This window comes from Salvelinus sp. IW2-2015, unplaced genomic scaffold (genome assembly GCF_002910315.2).
Source record: "Salvelinus sp. IW2-2015 unplaced genomic scaffold, ASM291031v2 Un_scaffold16663, whole genome shotgun sequence".
Lineage (NCBI taxonomy): Eukaryota > Metazoa > Chordata > Actinopteri > Salmoniformes > Salmonidae > Salvelinus > Salvelinus sp. IW2-2015.
The window spans coordinates 257,588-272,070 of record NW_019957698.1 but is presented as its reverse complement, the minus strand read 5'-3'; the positions used below and the strand labels follow the sequence as shown (position 1 = coordinate 272,070).

The 14,483-nt window shown below is 41.0% G+C and overlaps 1 protein-coding gene across 1 annotated transcript; it reads left to right on the top strand.

The window, feature by feature from the left end:
- The first annotated feature begins 592 nt into the window (after positions 1-592).
- LOC112081025 (zinc transporter ZIP4-like) lies at positions 593-8,840 on the top strand. Its single transcript, XM_070442820.1, is given in 8 exon segments — positions 593-759; positions 1,967-2,149; positions 4,164-4,191; positions 4,194-4,258; positions 4,780-4,843; positions 6,256-6,408; positions 7,570-7,757; positions 8,115-8,840. Coding segments are annotated over 8 exon segments (924 nt in total). The 5' UTR covers positions 593-645; the 3' UTR covers positions 8,244-8,840.
- Positions 8,841-14,483: the final 5,643 nt, after the last annotated feature.

Genomic DNA, 14,483 nt, shown 5'->3' with positions numbered 1-14,483 from the left:
CTTTGAACAGAAGTCCCATTCCTGCCTGTTAATTTTTATGATAAGGAAATTATAGAGACACTATGCAGAAATCATTTCCTATGTTTGTAAAAGGAATGCCCAAAATTCTAAATCACAAACTGAGGCTCTAGTCCAAAAAGACTAGAGCCTATTGCATTCGGTAGGACTAGAGCCTATTGCTTTCGGTAGGACTAGAGCCTATTGCATTCGGTAGGACTAGAGCCTATTGCGTTCGGTAGGACTAGAGCCTATTGCGTTCGGTAGGACTAGAGCCTATTGCATTCGGTAGGACTAGAGCCTATTGCTTTCAGTAGGACTAGAGCCTATTGCATTCGGTAGGACTAGAGCCTATTGCTTTCGGTAGGACTAGAGCCTATTGCTTTCGGTTGGACTAGAGCCTATTGCATTCGGTAGGACTAGAGCCTATTGCTTTCGGTAGGACTAGAGCCTATTTCAAGCATAATCGCACAATGTTTACTGTATTATCTAACAGACCTTTTGTGGCTTGACTGACTGACTGATTGGCTTGAGTCTGGCACTGTTATTATATTTGTAACCCCTTAATGTTAATTCTCTCTCCCCACAGAGTTTGTGTATGCCTCCATAGCCAATCTGCTGATCTGTCTGGCCGCCCTGGTTGGCGTTATGGTGCTGCTGTGTACCTCCTGCAGCAGTGTCTTCCAGCTCGTCATTCAGTTCTGTGTCAGCCTGGCCGTTGGCTCCCTCACTGGGGACGCCCTGTTGCACCTCCTGCCTATGGTGAGCACCACAGTACCATATCCACATCACTGAGCCCAGCTGATTCAAGCTGAGCTGCACTGTACTGGCCTGATTATGCATCCATCATAGTTGCTGGAATGTCCAATGTGAAAAGAAAACCACTTATCTAGCCAGCCAGACCTCTTCCTCCTCAACACTTCATTAAAGTGTTGTGGTTAATGTCAGTGCGACCCAATGATCAGCCAGATGTCTGAGAGACCTCCATGATAAGTCAGAGCAACACATACAACACATAGTCCCATCAGAGCAACACATAGTCCCATCTGATGCTTCCTAGCCTTATTTCCCCCAGGGCAGAAGTCTGGAGGGGATACTTCCTGCTGCTGCAGCTCAATCCACTTAGATCCATCATGTCAACATCGCAGGGCGAAGTATTAGCAGGCTGTCACACCGTGTCATCACCTACAGTGTCAAATAATAACGATGTGAGGAACAAGAACGACACCTTCAGATCGGGCAAACAGAGAAATGGCCCTGTGTTCCTTCAGGGAACTTTAGGTTATTACAAAGCCAATGATAAGAGCAACATAACAATGTGTCCCAATGGTCCGACATGACTTCTTATCTTCCTCTCCTTCACAACCACTTATTAAGAGGACTTGATTGGTCAAAGCAATATGGTGGATAGGTACTGGTCTCCACTCTAGACTTTCATCTGTCAGTAGTGAGTGAAGGAGGCCATTTCACACTAATGGACCCTGCATAGGTTGATTGCATCGCCAGTATTTGGTCTTGTGTAGTGTATTACACTTCACTTGAACCTGCCTTCATAAGAGCAACGTAACACTGTCATAACACTGTCGTTACAATGACATAACCCTGTCGTTACAATGACATAACCCTGTCGTTGCAATGACATAACACTGTCGTTGCAATGACATAACACTGTCGTTGCAATGACATAACACTGTCGTTGCAATGACATAACACTGTCGTGGCAATGACATAACACTGGCGTTGCAATGACATAAACACTTGTCGTTGCATGACATAACCACTGTCGTGTGCAATGAAATAACACTTCGTTGCAATGACATAACACTGTCGTTGCAATGACATAACACTGTCGTTGCAATGACATAACACTGTCGTTGCAATGACATAACACTGTCGTTACAATGACATAACACTGTCATTGGGCTGACTGTGTCAGACTGGATTGTGACTGTTTCCTCTGTTGGTTCAGTTCCTAGGCCTCCATGTTCACAGTGAAGGAACAGATCACGGCCACTCAGAGGAGGTTCCAGACTACATCTGTAAGATACTGGTGATGATGGCTGGCATCTACTGCTTCTATCTCATGGAGACTATCTTCTCCATCATCACCACTCACAAGGACAGCCATCACCATTCCCTGCATCACCATGGGGTAAGTAGTGTCTATCATCTGGGCTGTGTTCAGTAGGGCATGATGTAGCAAAATGTGTTGCAACAGGAAACACAAATCTGGGTTCTTATTGGACACGTCCAGGTGGTACCTCCCCATTTCACACTGTTTCTAAACCTTATCTCCTTACTGAACACCTCCGTTCTGTCAGCTTACTGGTTCGGTGGATCCATGGTGAAAAGAACTCCCACACACGTACACTTGCAATACACCTTTTAATAAAGTGCAATGTTTCGGGTCAAAGAAATTTGTCAGGTCTTACTGGTTCCAAAATGTGAGAATTGTTAGCTATCACCGTTAGATACAGTTGAAGTTGGAAGTTTACATACACCTTAGCCAAATACATTTAAGCTCAGTTTTTCACAATTTCTGACATTTAATCCTTGTAAAAATTCCCTGTCTTATGTCAGTTAGGATCACTACTTTATTTTAAGAATGTGAAATGTCAGAATAATAGTAGAGAGAATGATTTATTTCAGCTTTTATTTATTTCATCACATTCCCAGTGGGTCAGAAGTTTACATGCACTCAATTAGTATTTGGTAGCATTGCCTTTAAATTGTTTAACTTGGGTCAAACGTTTCAGGTAGCCTTCCACAGGTTGGGTGAATTCTGGCCCATTCTTCCTGACAGAGCTGTTGTAACTGAGTCATATTTGTAGGCCTCCTTGCTCACACACGCTTTTTCAGTTCTGCCCACAAATGTTCTATAGTATTCAGGTCAGGGCTTTGTGATGGCCACTCCAATAGCTTGACTTTGTTGTCCTCAAGCCATTTTGCTACAACTTTGGAAGTATGCTTGGGGTCATTGTCCATTTGGAAGACCCCTTTGCGACCAAGCTTTAACTTCCTGACTGATGTCTTGAGATGTTGCTTCAATATATCCACATAATTTTCCTTGCTAATGATGCCATCTATTTTGTGAAGTGCACCAGTCCCTCCTGGTGCAAAGCACCCCCACAACATGATGCTGCCACCACCGTGCTTCACGGTTGGGAAGGTGTTCTTCGGCTTGCAAGCCTCCCCCTTTTTCCTCCAAACATAGCGATGGTCATTATGGCCAAACAGTTATATTTTTGTTTCATCACCAGAGGACATTTCTCCAAAAAGTACGATCTTTGTCCCCATGTGCAGTTGCAAACCGTAGTCTGGCTTTCTTGTGGCCGTTTTGGAACAGTGGCTTCTTCCTTGCTGAGCGGTCTTTCAGGTTCTGTCGATATAGGACTCGTTTTACTGTGGATATAGATACTTTTGTACCCGTTTCCTCCAGCATCTTCACAAGGTCCTTTGCTGTTGTTCTGGGATTGATTTGCACTTTTCGCACCAAAGTACGTCCATCTCTAGGAAACAGAAGGCGTCTCCTTCCTGAGCGGTATCATGGCTGCATGGTCCCATGGTGTTTATACTTGCGTACTATTGTTTGTACAGATGAGCATGGTACCTTCAGGCGTTTGGAAATTGCTCCCAAGGATGAACCAGACTTGTGGAGGTCTACAATTTCTTTCTGAGATCTTGGCTGATTTCTTTTCCCATGATGTCAAGCAAAGAGGCACTGAGTTTGAAGGTAGGCCTTGAAATACATCCACAGGTACATCTCCAATTGACTCAAATGATGTCAATTAGCCTATCAGAAGCTTCTAAAGCCTGAACATTCATGTTCTGAAGTTTCCAAGCTGTTTAAAGGCACAGGTCAACTTAGGTGTATGTACATTTTCTGACACACTGGAATTGTGATACAATGATTATATGTGAAATAATCTGTCTGTAAACAGGTTGAAAAATGACTTGTGTCATGCACAAAGTAGATGTCCTAACCAAACTGCCAAAACTATAGTTTTGTTAACAAGAAATTTGTGGAGTGGTTGAAAAAACAAGTTTTAATGACTCCAAACCTAAGTGTATGTAAACTTCCGACGTCAACTGTACATGTTCTTTGTTGTGATGTTTGTTGTGATGTTCCGGGCACAGCAGATACATTGCTGCCATTGTGTTTCCAGGAGGAGTCTGAGCCCCATCACTGTGACCATGTAAAGTCCTGGAGATGTACATGCAGGAGAAAAATAACAAGCAGTCCATCTCACCAGCTGACCTGGTAGTTCTGTACCGCTTATTCACAGACTGACCTGGTAGTGCTTCTGTACCGCTTATTCACAGACTGACCCTGGTAGGTCTGTACCGCTTATTCACAGACTGGACCTGTAGGTTCTGTTACCACTTATTCACAGACTGACCTGGTAGGTTCTGTACCACTTATTCACCAGACTGACCTGGTAGGTTCTTACCGCTTATTACAGACTGACCTGGGAGGTTCTGTACCACTTATTCACAGACTGACCTGGTAGGTTCTGTACCGCTTATTCACAGACTGACCTGGTAGGTTCTGTACCACTTATTCACAGACACACCTGTGACGTTCTAAACCCTCTATCCTCTCTCTTGGAGATCTGAGTCAGAGGTCCATGACTGAACAGCCAGTATCCTAGTAAAGCTATGTTTTTACCTGACACAGTATGTAGTCTCAAGTCTTTACTACCCGTGTCTCTGAACACCTTGTCCTCCACTAACTTGTTCACGCCTGCTGTAATTCCGATGTTGTACTTCTGATCCTAAAAGGTTGAAAGTGAGCACAGTGGGGACACAGAGAAAGCCTTTCCAGAACCAAACCAGCGCTCAAGAGGTAAAATAGACAACCCAGGTCATCATACAACCTGTAAGGAAGAGATGAAATATAGGTCAGGGTCTGACAGTCAGGGCGTTCACTGTAAAACTGATATACTGTGAACTTACTGTGTGAGTCAAGTCTAGTCAATGATTACACATATTCAGCATGACAAAGAGTAATGTGCACCAAAGAGCTTTGTTCACTTACATGAGGAACAGCAATAAAGGGATTCATTACTACAGGGGTACAACATTTTAGCTGCAGATGCACCCAAAAACACCCTGTCATATCATTGTAAATGATAATATAAACAGTGACAACAATTTATTTATCTGACATGATTAAAATGAGACATCATCCTTTATGTAATCTTTATAAACAATTCAATGGTTTAGTTGTAGTCACTCTAGAGTATAACTGCTAGCTTGCCAGTTCCTACCAGTGTAAAAATATTTTAAAGTACTACTTAAGTAGTTTTTTTTGGGTATCTCTACTTTACTTTACTATTTATATTTTTGCCAACTTTTACTTCACTATATTCCTAAAGAAAATAATGTACTTTTTACTTTTTATTTTCCCTGACACCTAAAAGTGCTCGTTACATTTTGACAAAAAAATGGTCCATTTGACGCACTTAGTAAGAGAACGTCCCTGGTCATCCCTACTGCCTCTGATGTGGCGGACTCACTTAACACAAATGTTTTGTTTGTAAATAATATCTGAGTGTTGGAGTGTGCCTGTGGCTATAAGTACATTTTTAAAAAACATTACAATTGTGCCGTCTGGTTTGCTTAATATAAAGAATTTGAAATGATTTATACTTTTACTTAAGTATATTTGAGCAATTACATTTACTTTTGATACTGAAGTATATTTAAAACCAAATACTTTCAGACTTTTACTCAAGTAGTATTTTATTGGGTGACTCACTTTTACTTGAGTCATTTCCTATTAAGGTATCTTTACTTTTACTCAAGTATGACAATTTAGTACTTTTTCCACCACTGGTTCCTACAGGTGTAGGATCTTAATTTGATCACCCTGTTCTTGCAGGAAATGCAAACATGAAGCAAATTTAAGGTTTAAAAATAATTCTAAAGTTAGTAATTTCCACTTTAAAATGTCAGACTTGATTTGTCCTAACTAAAAATGTATCAACCCCTCCAAAAATGTCCATTAATTATAATCCACACAATAATTCATATTTCCTGTTGATACAGGATACTTTTCCTGCTATGAGAAACTGGTCAAATGAATATCCTACATCTGTATTCTGTATTCCAGCCTAATGGCATTAGCTAATCAATACTGCTGTCACTGTGAAATATGAATTTAGACACATGATTAACAACAGACAAATTTGACTTTACTTCTTTAGACGACTGAACCTTTCTCTGAGTTTCCCTTCTGTCTCTCCCCTCTACTAGAACAGCGTCTGCTACCCTACATGGTTACCATAGGGGACGGGATACATAACTTTGCCGATGGCCTGGCTATCGGAGCGGCCTTTTCTGTTTCCTGGAATTCCGGCCTTGCCACGTCTTTGGCTGTGTTCTGTCATGAGTTGCCTCACGAACTGGGTGAGTGTAGACCGACGCCTCTAGTTGTGTCACGCCCTGGCCTTAGTTATCTTTGTTTTCTTTATTATTTTAGTTAGGTCAGGGTGTGACATGGGGGATGTTTGTGTGTTTTAGTCTCGTCTAGGGTGTTTGTATTGTCTAGGGGGTGTTTGTAGAGTTCATGGGGTTGTGTTCATTGTAGGTGTTTATGTAAGTCTATGGTTGCCTAGATTGGTTCTCAATTAGAGACAGCMGTCTATCGTTGTCTCTGATTGGGAGCCATATTTAGGCAGCCATAGTCATTAGGTAGGTTGTGGGTGATTGTCTATGTGTAAGTTGCCAGTGTCTGCACTTATTGTCGTATTATAGCTTCACGGTCGTTTGTTGTTTTGTTTAGTTTGTTTTAGTGTTCTTCGTCTTCCTTAAATAAATACATAATGTATTTATATCACGCTGCGCCTTGGTCCTCTCTTTCACCCGAAGACGATCGTGACAAGTTGGTCATGTTGAAAGAGGTTTTTAGGGAATGAGACCCGGCCACATTGGTACTTCAGATGTTTCTTTATGTCAATTCCTATATATATATATACAGTGGGGAGAACAAGTATTTGATACACTGCCGATTTTGCAGGTTTTCCTACTTACAAAGCATGTAGAGGTCTGTCATTTTTATCATAGGTACACTTCAACTGTGAGAGACGGAATCTAAAACAACAATCCAGAAAATCACATTGTATGATTTTTAAGTAATTAATTTGCATTTTATTGCATGACACAAGGATTTGATCACCTACCAACCAGTAAGAATTCCGGCTCTCACAGACCTGTTAGTTTTTCTTTAAGAAGCCCTCCTGTTCTCCACTCATTACCTGTATTGATAAAAATTACAGACCTCTACATGCTTTGTAAGTAGGAAAACCTGCAAAATCGGCAGTGTATCAAATACTTGTTCTCCCCACTCTATATAAATGAAATGGTGTTAGATGTGTTTGATTTCAGAACAATATTTTTTCATTTCAAACAGTCAGTATTAGAATGGATGAGTAGTAGTGGTAGATGATTAGCCACGTCTTCTCTCCCCATCCAGATTCCTATTCACACAATCCCTCCAATGGCATCAACCTAAGACCTACATTTTATCACTGACGACCCTTTTAAACCTCTCCGTCCTACATCTCCCAGGTGATTTTGCAATCCTGCTGCACAGCGGGTTGTCAGTGAAGAAGGCCTTGATGCTGAACGTGGGCAGTGCCCTCACATCCTTCATCGGACTCTACATTGCCCTCACCGTCTCTACTGACCTGGCCACCAAGCAGTGGATCGCGGCCATCACCTCTGGTCTCTTCCTGTATGTGGGTCTGGCTGATATGGTTAGTACACTAGGTTTACCACATTCTCAAACAGGCTGTGAGGAATCGCTTCTTTGGGCTTCCCTTCAAATGAGAGTATCGCACAAATTGTTCAAATTTCCCTTCGCTAAGCCCTGCCGTCTTGGTTACTGTTGCAACTTCGGACAACATTTTCCCCGGGAAGCCCAATTATGACTTTGGCCTTGAGTGTCTCCTGGCTATGTCACCTGACCAGGAAGAGTTAGTTATGCCCTAGTTATGGCACGGTTGCTCCTATGTCTTTCATCAATACCCTAATGCCTATCTTTCTCTGTAAATATGCTATATTTGGGCAAAGAGTTAAATGCAGTGGATTGTCTTGCTTCTTTCTCCTCCCAGCTCCCCACCATGATCCATGCGGACAACCGTAGGCCCTGGCTCATGTTCCTGCTCCAGAACTTAGGACTGCTGTCTGGCTGGGGCATGCTGCTGCTCCTCTCTCTGTATGAGGAAAGGATTGGCTTCTAGAGCCTCCTAGTCCTCACACTGTACAGTACAATGCAATGGATTTGTATACAATTACAAATGACACTGTATGTAAACTATGCTATATTTGACCTGTTTTGATATATTTCATTTAACACGCTTGATCGTTCTATATGATACAAGATTTCCTCAAAATGACTTTCTAGATGATATATGCGATTTATAGTCTAGTTCTGTTGTATCTACCACATAGAGGTGTAGTCTGTTGGTGTTCAGTCTGAACCTGCTGTTGGTGCTAATGTTACTGTTGGAAAGGATTTCATCTGTAGTTCAAACTGTAATTTATACCACCGATATTTATAATGGGACTCACAGATCCTCAGCCTACTGCCTCTGTAATTGCCACATATTTTGTATAACCACATACCATAACAGTGTGACTGTGCAGGGAAGTAGGTCGATTCTATGTTAATTTGTGATCGTGTGTAGTTAGCGGTAATGCAGAGGTTGACAGTGTATGTATACATGTGAGAATGTGACATGTTTAGATTTGTCTACCTTTGTCAAATGTGTATTTTTACTTATGTGCCACCAATCCCACAAAACCCCCAAAAGTAATAAAATACGCTAAGAAAATAATGATTATGATACATGTTGTTTCTGTATAGCTTTCCTTGTTTAACACATAAATTGAGCACAAAGCCATATAATGCTTTCCAGCTGCAGTATTTTTTCATTCTGTCCAGTCTACCACTCAAGAGAATTCCCTGTAAATGGATACAGGAAATAACCTCCTCTAGATACTTGGTTATCTGACATGATTAGTTACGTCGGCAGTTTCACTGTTCAGAGTCCACACTTCGAAGACAGACCGCTCAAATCCATGGATCGCAACTTCTGATAAATCAGAGGTGGACCCTCATGTTTTATCTTTTACAGTAGATCATCAGTCAGCATGGTGATTTACTGTAGTTTGTCTGATTACCAAGAGAGGGGTTATAAAGAAGGGTTGGTACAGCAAAGTATATCAGCAGAGATGACAGGCATTGTGGATTCCATTTGATAAAATGGACATAGTAACAGTCAGAGCAAGGGAGTGGAGGAGCTATATGTCAAGGCATTGGTATGTCAAGGCATTGGTATGCCTCCCAAATGGCACCCTATTGCCTACTTGGTGCAGAGTCCAGGTCAAAAGTAGTGCACTATATAGGCAATAGGGTGCCATTTGGGAGGCACACAGAGTTTCTGGTCCATACAGTATGACCAACAGTAAAGAGCAAGGGCAATAGGGACGTGGCCCCGCATACAGAACGCTCCACACAGGTATGACCGTAAGTCCAAGGGAGTTAAGTGGATAAGACAGATGATTTAGCAGCCTTACGATAAATATTTAGAATCATGTCTATGCACACCAGAGCTACAGATAAGATTAGAGGTTTATATCGCTAATCTTTATTGTTTTTAAATAAAATGGTTAAGTTAATAACAAAGACTAATAATATAAGATGCATGTGTTTGTTTAGAAACATCGCCACATTATGTCAGTGGCCTAGAGAGAGATCCCAGCTGTTTAGGCTTCTTCATCATAAACTACTATAATCATCCCTTATGGTTTGACTGTCTCAGCTTCGGTCCTGTTGTCACTTAGTTCCTGTCCTGTTTTCTCTTAGTTCCTGTCCTGTTTTCTCTTAGTTCCTGTCCTGTTTTCTCTTAGTTCCTGTCCTGTTTTCTCTTAGGTTTCCTGTCCTGTTGTCTTCTTAGTTCTGTCCTGTTTCTCTTAGATTTCTCTTAGCTTCTGTCCCTGTTTTCTCTTAGATCCATGTCCTGTTGTCTCTTAGCTTCTGTCCTGTTGTCTCTTAGCTTCTGTTCCTGTTTTCCTCTTAGGTTTTGTCCTGTTGTCTCTTAGTTCCTGTCCTGTTTCTCTTAGATTTCTCTTAGCTTCTGTCCTGTTTTCTCTTAGATCCTGTCCTGTTGCTCTTAAGCTCTGGTCCTGTTGTCTCTTAGCTTCTGTTCCTGTTTTCTCTTAGTTCTGTCCTGTTCTCTTAGTTTCTCTGCTTCTGTTTCCTGTTTTCTCTTAGCTTCTGTCCTGTTTTCTCTTAGTTCCTGCCTGTTTCTCTTAATTCTCTTAGTCCTTCCTGGTTTTCTCTTAATCGCTGATGCTCTCTTAGCTTCCTGTTGTCTCTTAGTTCCTGTCCTGTTTCTCTAGGTTCTGTTCCTGTTTTCTCTTAGCTTTTCTGTCCTGTTTTCTCTTAGATCCTGTCCTGGTTGTCCTCTTAGCTTCTGTCCTGTTGTCTCTTAGCTTCTGTCCTGTTTCTCTTAGTTCCTGTCCGTTTCTTCTTAGTTCCTGTCCTGTTTTCTCTTAGTTCCTGTCCTGTTTTCTCTTAGATTTCTCTTAGCTTCTGTCCTGTTTCTCTTAGTTCCTGTCCTGTTTTTCTTAGTTCCTGTCCTGTTTTTCTCTTAGTTCCTGTCCTGTTTTCTCTTAGTTTCCTGTCCTGTTTTCTCTTAGATTTCTCTTAGCTTCTGTCCTGTTTTCTCTTAGCTTCTGGCCTGTTTTCTTCTTAGCTTCTGACCTGTTTTCTCTTAGTTCCTGTTCCTGTGTTCTCTTAGATCCTGTCCTGTTTTCTCTTAGTTCCTGTCCTGTTTTCTCTTAGATTTCTCTTAGCTTCTGTTCCTGTTTTCCTCTTAACTTCTGTCCTGTTTCTCTTAGTTCTGTCCGTTTGTCTCTTAGTTCCTGTCCTGTTTTCTCTTAGTTCCTGTCCTGTTTGCTCTTAGATTTCTCTGTTAGCTTCTGTCCTGTTTTTCTCTTAGTTCCTGTTCCTGTTTTCTCTTAGTTCTTCTTTATTCGTCTGTTTTCTTTAGTTTTGTCCTGTTTTCTCTTAGATTTCTCTTAGCTTCGTCCTTGTTTCCTTCTTAGATCCTGTCCTGGTTCTCTAGCTTCTGTCCTGTTTATCTCTAGTTCCTGCTGTTTTCTCTTAATTCCTGTCCTGTTTCTTTCTTAGATCCTGTCCTGTTTTTTCTCTTAGCTTCTGTCCTTGTTTCTCTTAGTTCCTTCCTGTTCTCTTAGTTCCTGTCTGTCTTAGTGTCCTGTCGTGTTTTCTCTGATTTCTCTTAGCTTCTGTCCTGTTTTCTCTTAGCTTCTGTCCTGTTGTTCTTCTGTTTCCTGTCCTGTTTTCTCTTAGATTTCTCTTAGCTTCCTGTCCTGTTTTCTCTTAGCTTCTGTCCTGTTGTTTCTTAGCCCGTCCGTTTTCTCTTAGCTAAGTCCTGTTTTCTCTTAGTTCCTGTCCTGTTTTCTCTTAGTCCTGTCCTGTTTTCTCTTAGTCCTGTCCTGTTTCTCTTAGATTTCTCTTAGCTTCTGTTCCTGTTTTCTCTTTACTTCTGTCCTGTTTTCTCTTAGTTCCTGTCCTTTTCTCTTAGTCCTGTCCTGTTTTCTCTTAGTTCCTGTCCTGTTTTCTCTTAGTTCCTGTCCTGTTTTCTCTTTTAGATTTCTCTTAGCTTCTGTCCTGTTTTCTCTTAGCTTCTGTCCTGTTTTCTCTGTAGATCTGTCCTGCTTTGTCCTGTTTCCTGTTCCTGTTTTTTGTAATCCTTGTCCTGTTTCTTCTTAATTCCTGTCCTGTTTTCTCTTAGCTTCTTTCCTGTTCTCTTAGATCCTGTCCGTGTTTTTCTCTTAGATTGTCTAGTCCTGTCTGTTTCTCTTAGATCCTGTCCTGTTTCTCTTAGATTTCTCTTAGCTTCTGTTCCTGTTTTCTCTTAGTTCCTTGTCTCTGTTTTCTCTTAGATTTCTCTTAGCTTCTGTCCTGTTTTCTCTTAGCTTCTGTTCCTGTTTTCTCTTTAGTTCCTGTCCTGTTTTCTATTAGATCTGTCTGTTTTCTCTAGTTCCTGTCCTTTTTCTCTTAGTTCTGTCCTGTTTTCTCTTAGATTTCTCTTAAGCTTCTGTCCTGTTTTCTCTTAGACTGTCCTGTCCTGTTTTCTCTTAGATTTCTCTTACTTCTGTCCTGTTTTCTCTTAGTTCCTGTCCTGTTTTCTCTTAGATTTCTCTTAGCTTCTGTCCTTTCTCTTGTTCCTGTCCGTTTCTCTTAGTTCGTGTCCTGTTTTCTTCTTAGTCCTGTCCTGTTTTCTCTTAGCTTCTGTTCCTGTTTTCTCTTAGATCCTGTCCTGTTTTCTCTTAGATCCTGCTGTTTTCTCTTAGCTTCTTTCCTGTTTTCTCTAGATCCTGTCCTGTTTCTCTTTAGATTTTCTCTTAGCTTCTGTCCTGTTTTCTCTTAGATTCTGTCCTGTTTCTCTTAGATTTCTCTTAGCTTCTGTCCTGTTTTCTCTTAGTTCCTTCCTGTTTTCTCTTAGTTTCTCTTAGCTTCTGTCTGTTTTTCTTCTAGCTTCTGTCCTGTTTTCTCTTAGTTCTGTCCTGTTTTCTCTTAGATTTTCTCTGTTAGCTTCTGTCCTGTTTTCTCTTAGTTCCTGTCACTGTTTTCTCTTAGATCTGTCCTGTTTTCTCTTAGTTCCTGTCCTGTTTTCTCTTAGTTCCTGTCCTGTTTTTCTCTTAGTTTCCTGTCCTGTTTTCTCTTAGTTCTGGTCCTGTTTTCTCAGATTTCTCTTAGCTTCTCCTGTTTTTCTCTTAGCTTCTGGCCTGTTTTCTCTAGATCCTGTCCCTGTTTTCTCTTAGTTCCTGTCCCTGCTTTCTCTTAGAGCCTGTCCTGTTTCTCTTAGTTCCTGTCCTGTTTTCTCTTAGATTTCTCTTAGTCTGTCCTGTTTTCTCTTAGCTTTTCTGCCGTTTTCTCTTAGTCGTCCTGTTTCTCTTAGTTCCTGTCCTTTTCTCTTAGTTCCTGTCCTTTTCTCTTAGATTTCTCTTAGCTTTCTGTTCCTGTTTTCTCTTAGATCTGTCCTGTCCTTGTTTCTCTTAGCTTCTGTCCTGTTTGTCTCTTAGCTTCTCTGTCCTGTTTTCTCTTAGTTCCTGTCCTGTTTCTCTTAGTTCCTGTCCTGTTTTCTTTAGATTTCTCTTAGCTTCTGTCTCTGTTCTCTTTGTCTTACTGTTTTCTCTTAGTTTCCTGTTCTTTTCTCTTATCCCTGTCTGTTTTCCTTAGTTTCCTGTCCTGTTTTCTCTTAGTTCCTGTCCTGTTTTCTCTTAGATTTTCTCGTAGCTTCTGTTCCTGTTTTCTCTTGCTTCTGTCCTGGTTTCTCTTAGTTTGTCCTGTTTCTCTTAGTTCCTGTCCGTTTTTCTCTTAGATCCTTCCTGTTTTCTCTTAGATCCTGTCCTGTTTTCTCTTAGATTTTCTTAGCTTCTTTCCTGTTTTCTCTTAGCTTCTTCCTGTTTTCTCTTAGATCCTGTCCTGTTTCTCTTAATTTCTCTTAGCTTCTGTCCTGTTTCTCTTAGTATCCTGTCCTGTTTTCTCTTAGATTTCTCTTAGCTTCTGTCCTGTTTTCTCTTAGTTCCTGTCCTGTTTTCTTCTTAGATTTCTCCTTAGCTTCTGTCCTGTTTTCTCTTAGCCTTCTGTCCTGTTTTCTCTTAGTCCTGTCCTGTTTTCTCTTAGATTTCTCTTAGCTTTCTGTCCTGTTTCTCTTAGTTCCTGTCCTGTTTTTCTCTTAGATTCCGTCCTGTTTTCTCTTAGTCTTCTGTCTGTTTTTCTTAGTTCCTGTCCTGTTTTCTCTTAGTTCCTGTCCTGTTTTCTCTTAGTCCTGTCCTGTTTTTCTCTTAGTTCTGTCCTGTTTTTCTCTTAGTTCCTGTTCCTGTTTTCTCTTATTCCCTGTCCTGCTTTTTCTCTTAGTTCCTGTCTCGTTTTCTCTTAGATTTCTCTTAGTCCTGTCCTGTTTTCTCTTAGCTTCTGTCCTGTTTTCTCTTAGTTCCTGTCCTGTTTTCTCTTAGATTTCTCTTAGTCCTGTCCTGTTGTTCTCTTAGCTTCTGGCCTGTTTTCTCTTAGATCCTGTCCTGTTTTCTCTTAGATTCCTGTCCTGTTTCTCTTAGTCCTGTCCTGTTTTCTCTTAGCTTCTGTCCTGTTTCTCTCTTAGTTCCTGTTCCTGTTTTCTCTTAGATTTCTCTTAGCTCCTGTCCCGTTTTCTCTTAGCTTCTGTCCTGTTTTCTCTTAGTTCCTGTCCTGTTTTCTCTTAGATTTCTCTTAGCTTCTGTCCTGTTTTCTCTTAGATCCTGTCCTGTTTTCTCTTAGCTATTTCTCTTAGCTTCTGTCCTGTTTTCTCTTAGTTCCTGTTCCTGTTTTCTCTAGATTCTCTTAGCTTCTGTCCTGTTTTCTCTTAGCTTCTGTCCTGTTTTCTCTTAGTCTTCTGTTTTTCTCTTAG